General features: G+C 46.6%; 1 protein-coding gene across 1 annotated transcript in view; it reads right to left on the bottom strand.

The window, feature by feature from the left end:
- Positions 1 to 7,613: 7,613 nt before the first annotated feature.
- Positions 7,614 to 17,050, bottom strand: part of MFAP3L (microfibril associated protein 3 like) — a 53,116-nt gene continuing 43,679 nt past the window's right edge. The window contains 2 exon segments of the mRNA XM_070376041.1: positions 7,614 to 13,664; positions 15,760 to 15,765. Coding sequence (XP_070232142.1) covers positions 12,751 to 13,664; positions 15,760 to 15,765 — 920 coding nt within the window. The 3' untranslated portion in view covers positions 7,614 to 12,750.

The raw sequence follows: 17,050 nt of genomic DNA, 5'->3' as shown, positions 1-17,050 counted from the left end.
CTCTCCTCCATGATCTGAGTCCTGGGCACTCAGATTTCAGCTGCTTGGTAGGTAAAATCACTGGAGTAACCAATCCAGACCACTTATCCATAATGCCTGATGTGATTACAAGTCCGGGTATTTGCACAGTAGAACAATGTTATCTGGAAGGAAGGAATCTTTCCTGGTGCCATTTCAGTGGCTTTGAATGAGGACTCTTCAAGGCTCATCAGATGATCCTGTTCTGGAAGCTGTCTCCTACACTTTCCTGGGTTGGGCAGAGGACCTTTAACTGTGGCCAGCTATCCTGGTCTCAACACCTGAGACGGTAACTGGCATTCATGCTTTCCTAATATGGCATCAGAAGTGACAGGCTGGGGACTGGCACTGCTCTCCAGCTCCTGTCTTACCCTGGGGAGGCTAACGAGATCAGCAGCGTCAGAAGGTGTCCGAGCCTTTCCCACTGATCGTTACCACTCTGTGCCTTAGCTGTGGAACTTCTGGAGTATATGTCGCCCTTGTGGAGGGAGGACATTATCTCTGAGACTCTCCAAGGCACAGAGCCCCCACGCCTCTGTTTGCTGCTCTGCATCTTCCGGCCGCACTCGGGTGCAGGCTGTGATCTGGGAGTCCGAGGACCCTGCCAACAAGACACCTGCCTTGAGCCCCTCCTTCTCAAGGGCTTTCCAGGGACTCATGTGTCTGGTGGTCTTTCCTTGGTTTCAGAAACCACACCTGTCTGCCTACATTGAACCAGAATTTCTAAAGCAACAGGAACTCAGACACCAAGAAACAGAAATCTGCACACTTATTTCTATTGGAAAATATGATGCTAAAGCTGAAGCTTCAATATCTTGGCCCCCTTATGGGAAGAGTCGACTCATTGGAAAAGACCCGGATGCTGGGAAAAGATTGAGGGCAGGAGGTGACAGAGGATGAGATGGTTGGATGGCATCACTGACTCAATCAGTTCAGTTCAGTCCAGTCACTTAGTTGTATCTGACTCTTTGCGACCCCATGAACTGAAGCACGCCAAGCCTCCCTGTCCATCACCAACTCCCAGAGTTCACTCAGATTCACGTCCATCGAGTCAGTGATGCCATCCAGCCATCTCATCCTCTGTCGTACCCTTCTCCTCCTGCCCCCAATCCCTCCTAGCATCAGAGTCTTTTCCAATGAGTCAACTCTTCGCATGAGGTGGCCAAAGTACTGGAGTTTCAGCTTTAGCATCATTCCTTCCAAAGAAATCCCAGGGCTGATCTCCTTCAGAATGGACTGGTTGGATCTCCTTGCAGTCCAAGGGACTCTCAAGAGTCTTCTCCAACACCACAGTTCAAAAGCATCAATTCTTTGGCACTAAGTCTTCTTCACAGTCCAACTCTCACATCCATACATGACCACTGGAAAAACCATAGCCTTGACTAGACGGACCTTTGTTGGCAAAGTAATGTCTCTGCTTTTCAATATGCTATCTAGGTTGGTCACAACTTTCCTTCCAAGGAGTAAGTGTCTTTTAATTTCATGGCTGCAGTCACCATCTGCAGTGATTTTGGAACCCTAAAAAATAAAGTCTGACACTGTTTCCACTGTTTCCTCATCTATTTCCCATGAAGTGATGGGACCGGATGCCATGATCTTCGTTTTTTGAATTTTGAGCTTTAAGCCAACTTTTTCACTCTCCACTTTCACTTTCATCAAAAGGCTTTTGAGTTCCTCTTCACTTTCTGCCATAAGGGTGGTGTCATCTGCATATCTGAGGCTATTGATATTTCTCCCGGCAATCTTGATTCCAGCTTGTGTTTCTTCCAGTCCAGCGTTTCTCATGATGTACTCTGCATAGAAGTTAAATAAGCAGGGTGACAATACACAGCCTGGACGTACTCCTTTTCCTATTTGGAACCAGTCTGTTGTTCCATGTCCAGTTCTAACTGTTGCTTCCTAACCTGCATACAGATTTCTCAAGAGGCAGGTCAGGTGGTCTGGTATTCCCATCTCTTTTCAGAATTTTCCACAGTTTATTGTGATCCACACAGTCAAAGGCTTTAGCATAGTCAATAAAGCAGAAATAGATGTTTTTCTGGAACTCTCTTGCTTTTTCCATGATCCAGCAGATGTTGGCAATTTGATCTCTGGTTCCTCTGCCTTTTCTAAAACCAGCTTGAACATCAGAAAGTTCACGGTTCACGTATTGCTGAAGCCTGGCTTGGAGAATTTTGAGCATTACTTTCCTAGCGTGTGAGATGAGCAAACTCAGGGAGATAGTGAAAGACAGTGAAGCTTGGTGTGCTGTAGTCCATGGGGTCGCACAGTTGGACACGACTGAGACACTGAACAACTACTATTGGAAAAACACACTGATTACAGTTGGTTCCAGAGAAACTTGTTATCTAATTAAGTTTACTGCATATTAAAAAAAAAAAGTGTGTTCTGGGTGGGAAGGAGGAAGGTGTGGTTATCAAAGGGATAACCTTTGGAGGTGGTGGTGGTGGATGTGCAGACATACACATGTGGTGAAGTGTCACAGAACTACATGCACACACACACACACAGTGTGTAAAACCAGAGCCACCTGGTCGACACTGGAGACTGCTCCAGTGTTGGGGCCCCGACTGTGATGGTGTACGATGCTTCTGTTAAGAGGTGACCCCTGGGGGAACTGGTCAAGTGTACATGACATCTCTCTGTGCTGTTTCTTACAACCCCACAGGCACCCAGAATTCTCAGCATAGAAAGTCTGATTATCACACACTGGCAGCTTAAACAAAAAACATTCATTGCTCACGGTTCTGGAGGCTGCAGAGTTTGTAACCAAGGCTCTGAAGATGCACTGTTTGCTGAGGCCGGCTTCGTGGTTCAGAGATGGCTGTCTTCTCGCTGTGTCCTTGGAGCCCTCTGGGCCTCTTTTCTAAGGACACAAACCCCATTCCTGAGGGCTCCACCCTCACAACCTCACTACCCTCCAGAGGCCTCATGGCCAAATACATCACGCTGGGGTTTGGGATTTCCCTGGTTTCTGAGGGGATCCAAACATCCAGTCTGTGAGCATGGCATCATCGTCTTCTGCTCCACAAAACCTTCCATTTTCAGCTACCGACAAGAGCATTTCTAGATCATAAGATGATTACACCGCTGTCCTGCTTCTAGAGTCATTCTTAAAGTCTCTTACTGATTCAAGATGATTGGGAGTAAAATCTTTGATTAATATGGTAGTCGGGTTACTGAGTTAGTGAGCCTGTGTCAGACACAGCAGTTCCAAACTTCAAAGGATGCACAGAAAGTAAAATATATTTAACTCAATCACCTCTAACCCATTATGGGATGGGAGAAGGAAACATAAAATAGCACGATGTAAGAATTATCCATCTATAAGTATTTTTAAAGACATGTTAAATTTTTTTTCTAGGACCCACCCGGCAGAATTTCATAAATATCACTAATGTATCTCAATAATTACTGTAATGACAAAAAGCTAGGATAGTTATATTCTGCACATAAAAAAAATGTAATGATCCCAGATTCCTCACATCAGCCGTCACCTTTCTTTTCTCCTACAAATTTAAATTTCTAAGGTCGTAACACTTTCAAAATGACTTCTACTAATAGAAGTAATCTAATCTACAAATATGGTTGTTGTTATTGTTTAGTTGCTGAGCTGTGTCTGACTGTTTTGCGACACCATGGACTGTAGCCTGCCAGGCTCCTCTGTCTATGGGATTCTCCAGGCAAGAATACTGGAGTGGGTTGCCATTCCCTTCTCCAGGGGATCTTCCTGACCCAGGGATTGAACTTGAGTCTCCTGCACTGGCAGGCAGATTCTTTACCACTGAGCCACCAGGAAGCCCACAGATGTGGTTCAGTTCAGTTCAGTTGTGTCTGACTCTTTGCAATCCCATGGACTGCAACGCGCCAGGCTTCCCTTTTCATCACCAACTCCTGGAGCCTACCCAAACTCATGTGTATTGAGTTGGTGATGCCATCCAACCATCTCATCCTCTGTCGTCCCCTTCTCCTCTCGCCTGTGTCATCCCCTTCTCCTCCCACCTTCAATCTTTCTCAGCATCAGGGTGTTTTCCACTGAGTCAGTTCTTTGCATCAGGTGGCCAAAGTATTGGAATTTCAGCTTCAACATTAGTCCTTCCAATGAATATTACGACTGATCTCCTTTAGGATGGACTGGTTGGATCTCCTTGCAGTCCAAGGGACTCTCAAGAGTCTTCTCAACCACAGTTCAAAAGCATCATTCATCTGTGCTCAGCTTTCTTTATAGTCCAACTCTCACATCCATTCATGACTATTGGAAAAACCACAGCTTTAAACCATATTTTGTTGGCAAAGTAATGTCTCTGCTGTTTAATATGCTGTCTAGGTTGGTCATAACTTTTCCTCCAAGGAGCAAGCGTCTTTTAATTTCATGGCTGCAGTCACTATCTGTAGTGATTTGGGAGCCCCCCAAAATAAGTCAGTCACTGTTTCCAGTGTTTCTCCATCTATTTGCCATGAAGTGATGGGACTGGATGCCATGATTTTAATTTTCTGAATGTTGACTTTTAAGCCAACTTTTTCACTCTCCTCTTTCACTTTCATCAAGAGTCTCTTTAGTTCTTCACTTTCTGCCATAAGAGTTGTGTCATCTGGTGCCAGATTCTAACTTTTGTAAAGCTTCAGGTTTAAAATAATTTTAAATACAGCCAACATTAAAATGCACCTCTTTTATGTTCAAGGGTCTAATACATGGTGGATGAATTTTCTCACAGTCTCTATCTGTAATCAAGCCATTTACTTCATGCATAATAGCCTCATCCTCTGGCCCAGAGGGTAAGGAATGCTATGGCAGGAAAGACAGGAGACATCACCCCACGGTGAGGGCGACGTGACCAGCTGGAACTGAAGACTTCTATCTCTTTGTTCAAATGAACTTGTCTTTTTTTCCCCACTTCATGTAAAAACCTTAATGTTTAGAATTAAGAGTACTTTTAAAGCTTTGGGACAACTTTAGTCACCTCATCAAATGGCTGGGAGGAATAAGTGTGCCACAGCAGGTGTAATAAGCTATCAGACTTAAGAGTCAGAGACACGGATCCCCTCGGGGTCTCCAATGCACCTGAGCTTCACAGGAGTCATGAGAACTTTCAAGAAATAGATTTTGTAAACTGAAAAACAACAACAAAAATCCCTTAATCTAGCTAAAGGTCAATGTACAGGTGATTTTTTGCATGATTCACGGGGATCTCTATTCCATAAATGAGCTTGAAAATTAAGTTCATTATAAGAAAACTCTCTAAGAAAAACATCACAAGAAATTTGCTTGTTGAAAAATTCATATGCTATCAGCCTTTGTGCTTATTTTTTAGCTTATTTAATATGAGTTAATATCTTAAGAAAATTCTTACTCTTGGCATCTTCATGTTACCTAATAGTTAAATGCAGTTGGTACAGGCTTTACTTCACCGTTATTTAAAAATACCTCAATAAACCACAAACACATACATATACTTCATTCAATTTTTGTTTGTTGTTTAGTTGCTAAGTCACATCCAACTCTTTTGTGATCGCATGGACTGTAGCCCACCAGCTCCTCTGTCTGTGGGATTTCCCAGGCAAGAATACTGGAGTGGGTTGCCATTTCCTCCTCCAGGGGATCTTCCCCACCCAGGGATTGAACCTGCGTCTCCTGCATTGCAGGTAGATTCTTTACCACTGAGCCACCTGGGAAGCCCACATTTCTTTCAGCACGTCAGTTCTAATGGTCTTTCCAAAACATACTCATCTACTGAGCTTTCATTTCAATCATCTGCTGATTCTTTCATTTTTCTAGCCATTGAACTATCTTTCTATTTAATGAACTGCAGCCTCAGGGTATCTCAGGGGCCGAGGGAGCACCAGAATCATTTGACTTCTGCCTCCAACACCCCGCTGGCAGAAACCATCTAAACTCAAGAGAGTGTGAGCCACGTGATCTGTAATTAACGTAGTGGTGCCAGTGAAGTGAAAGTGCTAGTGGCTCAGTCGTGTCCGACTCCTTGCAACCCCATGGACTGTAGCCTACCAGGCTCCTTTGTCCATGGGATTTCCCAGGCAAGAATACTGGAGTGGGTAGCCATTCCCTTCTCCAGGGGATCTTTCAGACCCAGGGATCGAACCCGCGTTTCCTGCATTGCCAGCAGATTCTTTACCGTCTGAGCCAGTTGGGAAGCCTTAGTGGTGTCAGGAGCACCCACATTTTTTGGTAATCCTCTCTTCGACACAAATACATTTATAACTGTCTTTTTAGGTTGATGGTAAAAGGATGACTTCATTGTGGCAGGACAAACTCATGCTTTCTGTTCCAAATGGCTGGACAAGGACCAGTGTAGCACCATTTTTAAGATTTTTGACTTGGCACTTAAAACCTACCAACACCAGAGTATGTCCTCCATGCGGTCAAGGGCTCCGCTTCACCAGAGGTTTTCAAGTAGAGAGGAACCATGTGTGTTAGCTACTCTGCCTTAAAAGATAGGGAAATCAGAAAACCTGACATTTAATTTCCAACTCTGTGACTACACACTTGAAAATCCCTCAGATGAAGCCTTACCTAGGCTCTTTTGATTAAGGCCCATGAAAGAATGGACTATTCCAAAACCTGTTAAAAATAAAAGCACAAAAATTAGCAGCTGTTTGTCCTGAATCTGAAAATATCTACCAGTCAACATTACACAGTTAGGACAAAACTTTCCTATTTTCTCTTCCCTAATGGCACATTTGTTAAAGTTTCCATTAATGCCACTGCAGTTCTCTTAAAGCCTGTTTTGTTTGAAGAACTTACAGATATTAGTTATGTGCATAGTTTATTGGGTAACCCACTCAAAATTTTGTTTGCCTCTTCAGATTGTATCAAAATTTAATTTCTTTTCCATCTGGTGTTGTTCAGTCTTGTCTCATATACACAGCCTTATCTCAACCCTGAATATTCACTAGAAGGACTGATGCTGAAGCTTGAATACTTTGGCCACCTGATGTGAACTGGTGACTCATTAGAAAAGACCTTGATGCAGGGAAAGACTGAGGGCAAGAAAAGAAGCTGGTGACAGAGGATAAAATGGTTGGATGGCATCACCGAGCCAATGGACATCAATCTGAGCAAAATCCGGGAGATAGTGAAGGACAAGGAAGCCTGGTGTGATGCAGTCCATGGGGTCACAGAGTCGGACACCACTTAGCGGCTGAACAACAATCTCAGCTTATCTGAGAGGAACCCAGCTTTGAGAACTCTCATTGGGCACGTTCAGAGCAATCTGGCCTGAACTGAGTGCTCTCAGGTTTCTGCGTGAGGTCTGCAACTAACACCTTCTCTTGGGTAAGTTTCCTGGTCTTTGCGGATCTTCTGCAATAAGCTTGATGTTACATGTTAAAATTCCCTCTTGATATAAATAAATGGCCATCAAGTTCGTTAGGACAGAGTTAAGATTTTTGACTTTGGATAAAGTTTGTAGATTCACATGAAAATTACTTCCTTTACCCCATTTCCCCTAAGATATGCCACAGATGCAAAAGGTAGGGATGCACACTGCCCACATACTTCTTACACAAGTAAAAAGTAAATCAGGCCACATGCACACAGCCTTGACCAGGGACATGGCACGCTCGGCACACCTGTGCAAATCCTTTATTAAAGCAACAACCAAAGTACAGGATGGCTCACATGTTTTTTTTTTTGCTGCTATATCAAATTAAATATTAATCATTTGTTTATACATTTAAATTATTTTAAAAAGGTGAACATTTATAGCTCACAAATCAACGGAGTGACATTTCCACCCAGATACATTTTTCCATCTTAGTTCCCAGTTTTAACAACGGACATTCAGAACCAGAGGGACAGCACATCAAAGGTAAGTGGCAGCACCTTCTGTGAGCAGCGCCAGGGTGTCTGAGAGATACACTGAAGGTTTACATTCTTCATTAAATAAAAACAATTTATGCAGGAATATTCTTAGACCTATTTGCTTTATTTTTACATTCTCTATGAGCTTTAAGTTTGGTGGTGGCATTCTGAGCATTAGACCTCTTACAAACGACATCTCTGAAAAAGTCTTAATTAAAGGTCATTATCACTGTCATATGATATTTTCTTGTATAACAGACACTCAGTCTTTCAGAAAGCAAAATAAGCAATTTTATTTGATTTTTCACCCCACCACTGATTTGTTTAATCCAGATCTTGTTAATCACTGTAGAAACCCTATAAGTCATTAGGAAGATGAACTTTGTTATCTACTAGAGGATTTTACAATGAATAGGTGAATGTAAAAATGACTAATACCTTGAAGATGGTGGTGGTTTAGTTGCTAAGTTTTATCCAACTCTTTGCCCCTGTAGCCCGCCAGTCTCCTCTGTCCATGGGATTCTCCAGGTGAGAATACTGGAGTGGGTTGCCATTCCCTTCTCCAGGGGATCTTCCCTACCCAGGGATCAAACTCGCATTTCCTGCATTGCAGGTGGATTCTTTACTGCTGAGCCACTAGAGACACCCAACCTTGGAAACAACAGAGATCAAAATATGTGGGTGACTATACAATGAGATTTGGTGGCTATTTAAAGAGTACCAATGAATTAGTCTAAAGAGCCAGAACAGAAACAGGGATTATGATGTAAAGGAAATGCAAAAAGGGTGTGTGAAGATGGATACTGGGTAGTCATTGAACTGTGCTGAGTATAAAACAGAGTATCTGAAAGATACGTGAAATGCTGTGTTTTCTCACCCAATGAAACACTGAGACGAAACCCCTGTTCACAGAACGACTGGGGCTGTGAGGAGTTTGAGCACTGGTGAAAAAGTAAAAGTGGCAGTCACACAGTCGTGTCCGCCTCTTTGTGACCCCGTGGACTGAAGCCTGCTAGGGTCCTCCGTCCATGGGATTCCCCAGGCAAGAATACTGGCGTGGGTTGCCATTCCCTTCTCCAGGGGATCTTCCCCACCCAGGGACTGAACCCAGGTCTCCCGTGTTGTAGGCAGATTTTTTACTGTATGAGACACCAGGGAAGCCCTGGTATAAGACTGAAATTCAACCTGCACATACAGGTGGGCTGGTTTGCCTTTCTGAAACAGCTCCTCAGCCAGCAGGGATTGGGGTCTCTAGGGTTGAGCTGGTTTGTGTCGGTGGCACTACATTTAGAGGCTATCTGTTCAAAACAGGCAAACATTCTTTCTGCCTTACGCTTTCTTCATGGGCTAAAGAGCTGAACAGATTCAAGGTTACCAATAAGTAACAATCCATGTATTATATTTGAAATGTTATCAGTCCAGTGAATAAGCTACATAGCCATCATTCAAGCCCAGTCTCCACCAAACTGCTTTCTTATCACATGTGCCCTTCAAAGGAAGTCTGAACAACACAGATGTCTACAGTTAAAAATGAAACACACAATAAAGAAGCAAAGGATTCCAGACTCCACTGTGTGGGAGGTCAGGACTTTTGGCCTTGGCTTTGGGGAAAAAAACACAAACGCCCATCAGCAATCATTCTGGGTGTAATGACAGTACAGTAATGCTCAGGACGAGCGAGGACATTCAGGTGTTTCTAGAGCGATTTCTATATGTTACAGATGTCACATTTGGTTCCTAGAGATTTAGTCAAGTATTAGTATCTCGTTTTGTCAAGTATGATATACAAAAAGATGAGAATAGTAGATGTGCCCTAAAGATATGAAAATATATATAAAACAAAACCATTATAAATTACATAGATTTGCAATATAAAATTGTTTTTCCCCCATTTAGAATAAATACCGTCCAAGTTTATAGGTCATTGCAGTGAATTAAATATGCACACATATCTGAATCATTTTCAGAACTTCAAGAAAAAAAATTGTTATAGATATGACCAGCTGACTTGGAAACCAGAAACTGCTTGCTTTTGAGAAGAATGACCTAAGACCCAAGGGACATGGCTTGGGATTCAGTGTTAAGCTGCAAAACTGCCCCAAAGAGCCATATGTAGCCATACTTCTATAAATTTCTATGAAGCTGAACAATTTATCTTTGAAAAACCTGGCGAAAGTCATGAGACTGTCTCTGTCCCGTATTCTAGTGGGAGAGCATTTCTATTTCGTAAAGAAGCTATAGCATAAACAAGAAGAGACAGAGACATCTTTGTAGTAAGCCAGCCTCATCTCTGGTTGGCTATTAATATTATTCTATCAAGAGCTTTCTGATGCCTTAAAGGGGAACATTTTAAAAATCTACATAATCTCCCCAGTCTAAAGAAGCTAAAACCAACCTGAAAACATTCTTTGGTCACTCAGTTCTGCTCCTGCTTTAAGAAAAATCTGCCTGTGTTTAACTATCTGTATCCGACATCCAGGTGGGAGATGCCTTCTCCTGTCATTTCCACGTGGAAACCTGTATGTGGGTTTCGGTGGAGGGAGAAGGGGACGGAATGGGAAAAAGTTTATTTGCGGACCCCCTATTGTGGCTTTGGGTGCATAGATCCATGGTAAGGATCTGCTGACCTCCGCAAGTGGAAAAATGTTTACATTCTAAGACGTATGATTAAACTTCTCCACAGGCCAAATACAGAAAACCTTTGTCCAGGGAGCCCATGCGGGGGTCAAGGTTTCCCTGGACTGTTCACTTCTCATGTTTTAGGTGACCACCCAAGACACTCCAAACTGATGGCAACGGGTCATCTGAGGCCAAGAGGAATCTGACCCAACTGTGTGTGTGTCAGACCACCTTTCACATCAGTTATCTCTACATAGAAAAACCACTGAAGCCAAGCCCTTTGTTCTCAGCTCCAGACCCAGATGAGTTTTCTGAAAAAGTTGGCAGCAAAAGCATCTAATAACATCACAGGCCCATTTCTGCTCCTAAGACTCCTCGTCTCGTGTAAGGGGGGCCATCATGGGAGATGACAAACTTTCCACAAAACTCTAAATGTCAGAACCAGGTGGGATCTGGGGACCCAAGTACCACCTCCTTGTTTGGCAGACGAGAAAGATTCAACCCAGGGATGCAGTGAAGTCTCACTCACGCAGACAGTGAGGACGTGAGGACTAAGCCTTGGGTCTGTTCACCAACCGTGCAGCCCAAGGGACCTTTGTGGACCCATGACGTGGCCATGACACTCATGACGACCTCAAGGTTATGGCACTCCTGCTCATAAATGGCAAGGAAGTTATACCTCTCCTTTTCATGGTTACATCTAAACTGCGGACGTTGCTCTAATGCTTTTGGGGGCAGAAGATCCACAACTGTCTTAAAAAGCTTTGAGTTTTGTAAGCTGGTTCCTTGAATTTGCAACAGTACTGATTTTCAGCATAAAAAATGTTAGAAGAACCACAGAGGACAGTGGAAACCTGAAAGCAATTGTGGAGAAGGGCAGGGTGATGATGCTGGTTTGGTAATGTGGGCAAGGGAAGCACTTAGATGGAGCCGGGGAGTGCGTGGGGTGCCCCCCACTTGCACAAAGCCCACAGTGGTTACCAGCACAGGCCAGTGAGGTGTGGGCCTGAGGCAACTAGCTTCGGCTTCTTTCTAGAACATCACTCTGGCCTCACATACAGCTGCCTTCTTTGGGGGCTAAAAATGAATTCAAGAATGCTGGCATGATGATGCCATTATCCTAACCTGTCTCTGCCCCCTTCAAGGATGGACAAGTCAGCCATGCAGTTAACAGGAGTGGGCCTGGTGGGGCGACCCCCAGGACCCTCACGCTTGCTGCCCTAACCCAAGCATTGGGGTCCCCTGACATCCGTGGTCCATGGCAGCCGTGGCGGGAGCCGCACGCTCCCCACTTAAACAGATTCCTCAGGCGCCTCTGTCTCTGGAGGTGACACACCTTCCAGATGAAGCAGCAGCTGGCTTGGAGGGGGACACTGCTTAGACATAAGAACAGGGCTTTCCACGGGCAGTCTGGGCAGATTCAAGTTCATGGTCTCCCTCCAACCTCAGCTGAGCTCACCCAAAGGCTCTCAGAATGGGACGGGTAAACCTATTTTTATTTGGCTATTAAAGTGCTATTCCTGGGCAAGGTTTTATTTTTTTTCTTCTCTCAGTTTCACCACAGCAGCTTCACTGGAAACGAACGAACAAAAAAAGCAACGATGGAGACAGGCCTGGGAAACGACAACATCAGGAGGCTGGTAGCTAGCTGCTTTGGAATGTTAAGATGACTCGTGGGAATCAGCCCTGACACCAAAGCCTGGGAGGTAAAAGTCTGGGGTGTGCGTTAGACGGTGGGGGTGGGGGGCGGGAATAAGGACAGAGTGGCCAAGGGAACAGACCCGCAGGAACGGTCAGCATTCAAGTCACAACGCCTGGGTTATAAAGCGACAGTGATGGGGCAAAACTGAGAAGAAAGTGCAACAGAGCCGCGGAGGGATGGACTACAGCTGCTCCCTTAGCAGACCCATTTTTCAAAAGAAGAGCGGCGCCCTGTGCCCCAGGCAGGGCTGTGAACTCAGAGTCTCTGACAGTCAGTGTTCTCTGCCAAAAGGGCAGCAGCGGTTAAGGTTATCTGGCGGAGAAGAGCCTCTGAGGTTCGGGTCATGTGGACAGACACCTGCCCAAGGTCACCACCCCGCTCCCCGACGATGCTCGCATCCCCCTTGGCTGGGGGTCGACTGGGGCGTGCGTGCGGGGGCCTGACTCATACGTGCGTGCGTGTGGGGCCAGACTCCTACCTACGACTGGCGTCTCCGGTAAGGCTTAGCGGCGAGGGCGGCCTGCATCTGTCCCGAGGGGTGGCCCTGAATCTCGGGGTGTGCATAGCTTCAGGGTTGGGGGGTACACTGTTAGACATGGCTTTCATAGACGACATGGGTGCTTCCGTCCCGCGGCCTGGCTGGCTCCGCGGCCTCTAGCAGACCAGGCGGCAGGACGTGGTCCGGCACCTCGACGGGCGTTGGTTCCTCGGAGGTCAGCGCTGCTGATGTGACCTCGGTGGAGGGCGCCGCGGACTCCGGGGAGTGCTCGGCCGACGGCTCGGTGTCCTCCTCCTCGTCTCCGGCCTCGAGGGCCCCGGCGGCCCGGTCGTCTGAGGGCTCCCGGTGGGCTGGGGGGTGCACAGACACCTCGATGGCGATCTGCTGGGGCTGCTCGTGCAGTGACGAGGCATCAGAGTCGGCGTCGGGGATGGTGTAGACCTCGTCCCCGTCGGCGGCTGCGGCCTCCTGGCCCTCAGGCGTGTGGCGCACGAAGTTCTGGTGGCCATGCTCATCCAGGCCCACCACTTCCATGAGCTCCTCCACGATGGTCCTGCAGTTCATGATGAGTGGGGGCAGCGGCACACTGCGTGCCAGCTCCTCGATGTAGCGGGCGAACTCCATTGTCTTGAACTGCGTGACCTTGGCCAGCTCCAGCGTCTTGGCTGAGGTGATGATTGGGATGCGCTTAGCGATCTCGAAGGCCTTCTGCAGCTTCTCAGCGCCCTCCGTGCGGAAGAACTCGTTGATGGCCTTTTCGGTCTTCTTCAGGTGGCTGCTCATCATGCAGAGGCGGGTGACGTTGAGCACCAGCACGACGGCGAAGGCCACCAGGCACACCACCATGTAGTACACACCCATGTCGCCCGACGTGAAGACCACCCGCAGCGTCACCGTGTTGTTCACAGAACCGTGCACGTTGGAGGCCATGCACGTGTATCTCCCTCGGTCTGAGAAGGACACCTTGGTGATGTTCAGGAGGCCGTCATGCATCTGCCACTTTCCTGTGGGAGAAGGAGGACAGGGTCAGCTGGGCCCTCCGCTCCCCGCAGTGACCATCCACGTGGCACTGTGTGTGCTTCACACCACTACGGAGGCTGGCAGTGAACAGTGAACACCTCCCTCCACCACTGACGGTATGCACAGTGAGCTCTGAGCACACCTCCCACAACCAGATCTGCTGCTGCTGACGATGGGGACAGTGAGTGGTGACCTCGACAGACGGGGAGAGGAACAGTTCTTAATCCACAGAACTCAGGTAAAAGTCACGAGCACCAGCCCATTTTATAGGACGGAGAAACTGAGGGAGGGGCCTCTAAGGAATCAGGAATTGGAATTAGGAATCAGTTGAGCTAGATGCGAGTTCAAGCCCAACAAGTTAGACTCTGAACACCAAATCATACTGTGCAATTCCACACTCTAGAGAAAAATTAGAAACACAGTCAGTCTGGAAAAACACTGTGCTATTACTAGGGAATTCCTTAATGTGGCATCTGATTTTCTCCCCTGCCTGTGAGCATGGCACTGCAGATACTGCAGAATATATGTTCACTGGAAAGTTTTTGTTTATAAAGTATAAAGAATATAAAGTACATTGGGATCAACCTAAGAAACAGAGTGAAAGTGTTAGTCACTCAGTGTCTGACTCTTTGTGACCCCATGGACTGTAGCCTCTCAGGCTCCTCTGTCCATGAAATTCTCCAGGCAAGAACACTGCTTGCCATGCCTTCCTTCAGGGATCTTCCCAACCGAGGGATTGAACCCAGGTCTCCTGCACTGCAGGCAGACTCTTTACCATCTGAGCCACCAGGGAAGTAAATCAGTTAAATTATAATTGTTTACCTGGGTTTCTCATATTTGAGATTGAAGTTATCCTCAGTTGATGGAAACATGACTTAAATCATTCATTCAGAGACTCTACAATGAACTACATCACTTACATTGTGCAGATTCAGAAGCTGGGTGTGAATAAATATAAATTTGGTTTTGCTTTGCAAATAAACAATAGACCCATCAGGTTGAATGGAGAAGGAAATGGCAACCCACTCCAGTATTCCTGCCTGGAGCATCCCGTGGACAGAAGAGCCCAGTGGGTTACAGTCCATGGGGTCACAGAGTCAGGCATGACTGAGCAACTGAACAACAAATCAGGTTGAAAGCAGGCCTCACACCATGGAGAACACATGATAAAAAGTATTGAAACAGAGACAAACTCTTCCCTGTCTGGCCTGGAAAGGATCCAGCACTGCCCTGGGAATCAGGTTCTTAATCTGAACTAATCTTTGCTAGGAGAAGGCAATGGCACCCCACTCCAGTACTCTTGCCTGGAGAACCCCATGGATGGAGGAGCCTGGTAGGCTGCAGTCCATGCGGTCGTGAAGAGTCGGACACGACTGAATGACTTCACTTTCACTTTTCACTTTCATGCATTGGAGAAGGAAATGGCAACCCACTCCAGTGTTCTTGCCTGGAGAATCCCAGGGATGGGGGAGCCTGGTGAGCTTCCGTCTCTGGGGTCGCACAAAGTCGGACACGACTGAAGTGACTTAGCAGCAGCAGCAGCAGCAGCAGGGGTTCATCCTTAATCTGCCTGTGTACCCGCAGGTCAAAAGACCCGACCCCAGGGCCCCAGGAAACATGACCCTAGGTCTGCCTTTCAGGTTTTGGGTCTGAGTCTTCTGCAGCCCCTCCATCTCCCCAGATGGGCCCTCAGAGACACAAGGCCAGGCCCGGCCCTGGGGGAGTTCTGAGAGCTGGCTGATATTTCTGTAAAAGCACTAATGTCCCCAAGCGAGCCAGAGAAGCTCTCCTGAGAGATGGGGCAACTTAACTATAGTTTCCTTCCAAGTGTCTGTTATCACATTGCATTTTTGTTTGTTTCATCCCCCTCTGGCATAAACTTAAGCCTAATGAGAAGTCTGATAGTTCCCCAAAGCAACTAGCGACTGTTTTAAAATAATAAAACAATCTGTAAGCATTAAAGTGACGAGGGTCCCCAGGGAGTGTGAGACAGGAAATAGCCTGCATCACTCCAGGTCCTCTGCCTCAGGGACCGTCCTCAGGGAAGCTGGCTGGAGCCGTGGGGGCCTGCAGCACCACCTCCCCCTCCCGCCCCCGCTAGCCTGGGGAACCTGGCGGGAAGCCTGCCATAGAAGGCGCTGTCACATTTTCTGGAGGAACATCTGTGGAGAGGGGCTCTTGGCGTCCCTGAGCACCCAGCTTCTAACAACTTAGCCAGTGTCCTCTCTGAGAGTAGAAGACGTGGGAAATCTAGTTAATTTCAATCTCCTGTGAGTGTGCGCAGACAGACCAACCTGTACCCACTGTGTGAAACCTCCCCTTGTCCACATGGGCAGGGGCCAGCCTCCTACTCTATTTACTCCTTGAATATCAGGCTTCAGATGTGATACAGCAGACTTATCCAAATATAAAAGCATCTGAGCAAGGGAAATGATCAACTTGATCTTCCTGACCCAGGGATCAAACCCACATCTCCTGTGTCCCCCTGCGTTGGCAGGTGGATTCTTTACCAACGGCACCACCTGGGATCAAACCAGACTATAGAAGGCACAGAAAAAAAGAACACGTCTCGTTGACTCAAAGTTTATGACAGACAGGGAAGGTGCTGAGCTCAAGAGGACTGCAGATTCTATCTGTGGGAACTTCTCACACTGACCTTCCTCACTTCGGTGGGAAATACAGAAGCAATAGGACAGGAGAAGGTGACGTTATTTGCATGGGGAACACTTGGGATCAATCTGTTCACCTCCTACCCTTTCATCCCCACTCCCTCTGTGGAGGAATCATCTACGAGTTCAAGGTCAGAGAAGGAGGAACCTGGGTGTAGAAGAGGAGGAGCAGAAAAGAGAGCTGAAGTCAGGAGGCAGGCACCTGACGGGAACATAAATGGCTTTTCCCAAATATCTCAGCTATGCTTTTAGTGATGGCTGTATTCTAACTGTTACAGAAAAGTGAAACTCAGAAATGCATATTAGTTACAAGACACCAATGCTTTATTGACTATTCAAAGGGTTTCTGAACTTGGATTTTATAGTTATCTTCAGGGATGTGTTCAACTGTCTCAGTTCAGTCCAGTTCAGCTCAGTCGCTCAGTCATGTCCGACTCTTTGCGACCCCATGGACAGCAAACACACCAGGCCTTGCTCTCCATCACCAACTCCTGGAGCTTACTCAAACTCATGTCCATTGAGTCGGTGATGCCATCCAACCATCTCATCCTCTGTCGTCCCCTTCTCCTCCCACTTTCAATCTTTCCCAGCATCAGGGTCTTTTCCAATGAGTCAGTTCTTCTCAACAGGTGGCCAAAGTATTGGAGTTTCAGCTTCAGCATCAGTCCTTCCAATGAACACTCAGGACTGATTTCCTTTAG

Source organism: Bos mutus, chromosome 8, assembly GCF_027580195.1.
Source record: "Bos mutus isolate GX-2022 chromosome 8, NWIPB_WYAK_1.1, whole genome shotgun sequence".
Classification (NCBI taxonomy): Eukaryota; Metazoa; Chordata; class Mammalia; order Artiodactyla; family Bovidae; genus Bos; species Bos mutus.
Note: the sequence above shows the minus strand (reverse complement) of the source record. Positions and strands in the feature narration are given on the sequence as shown.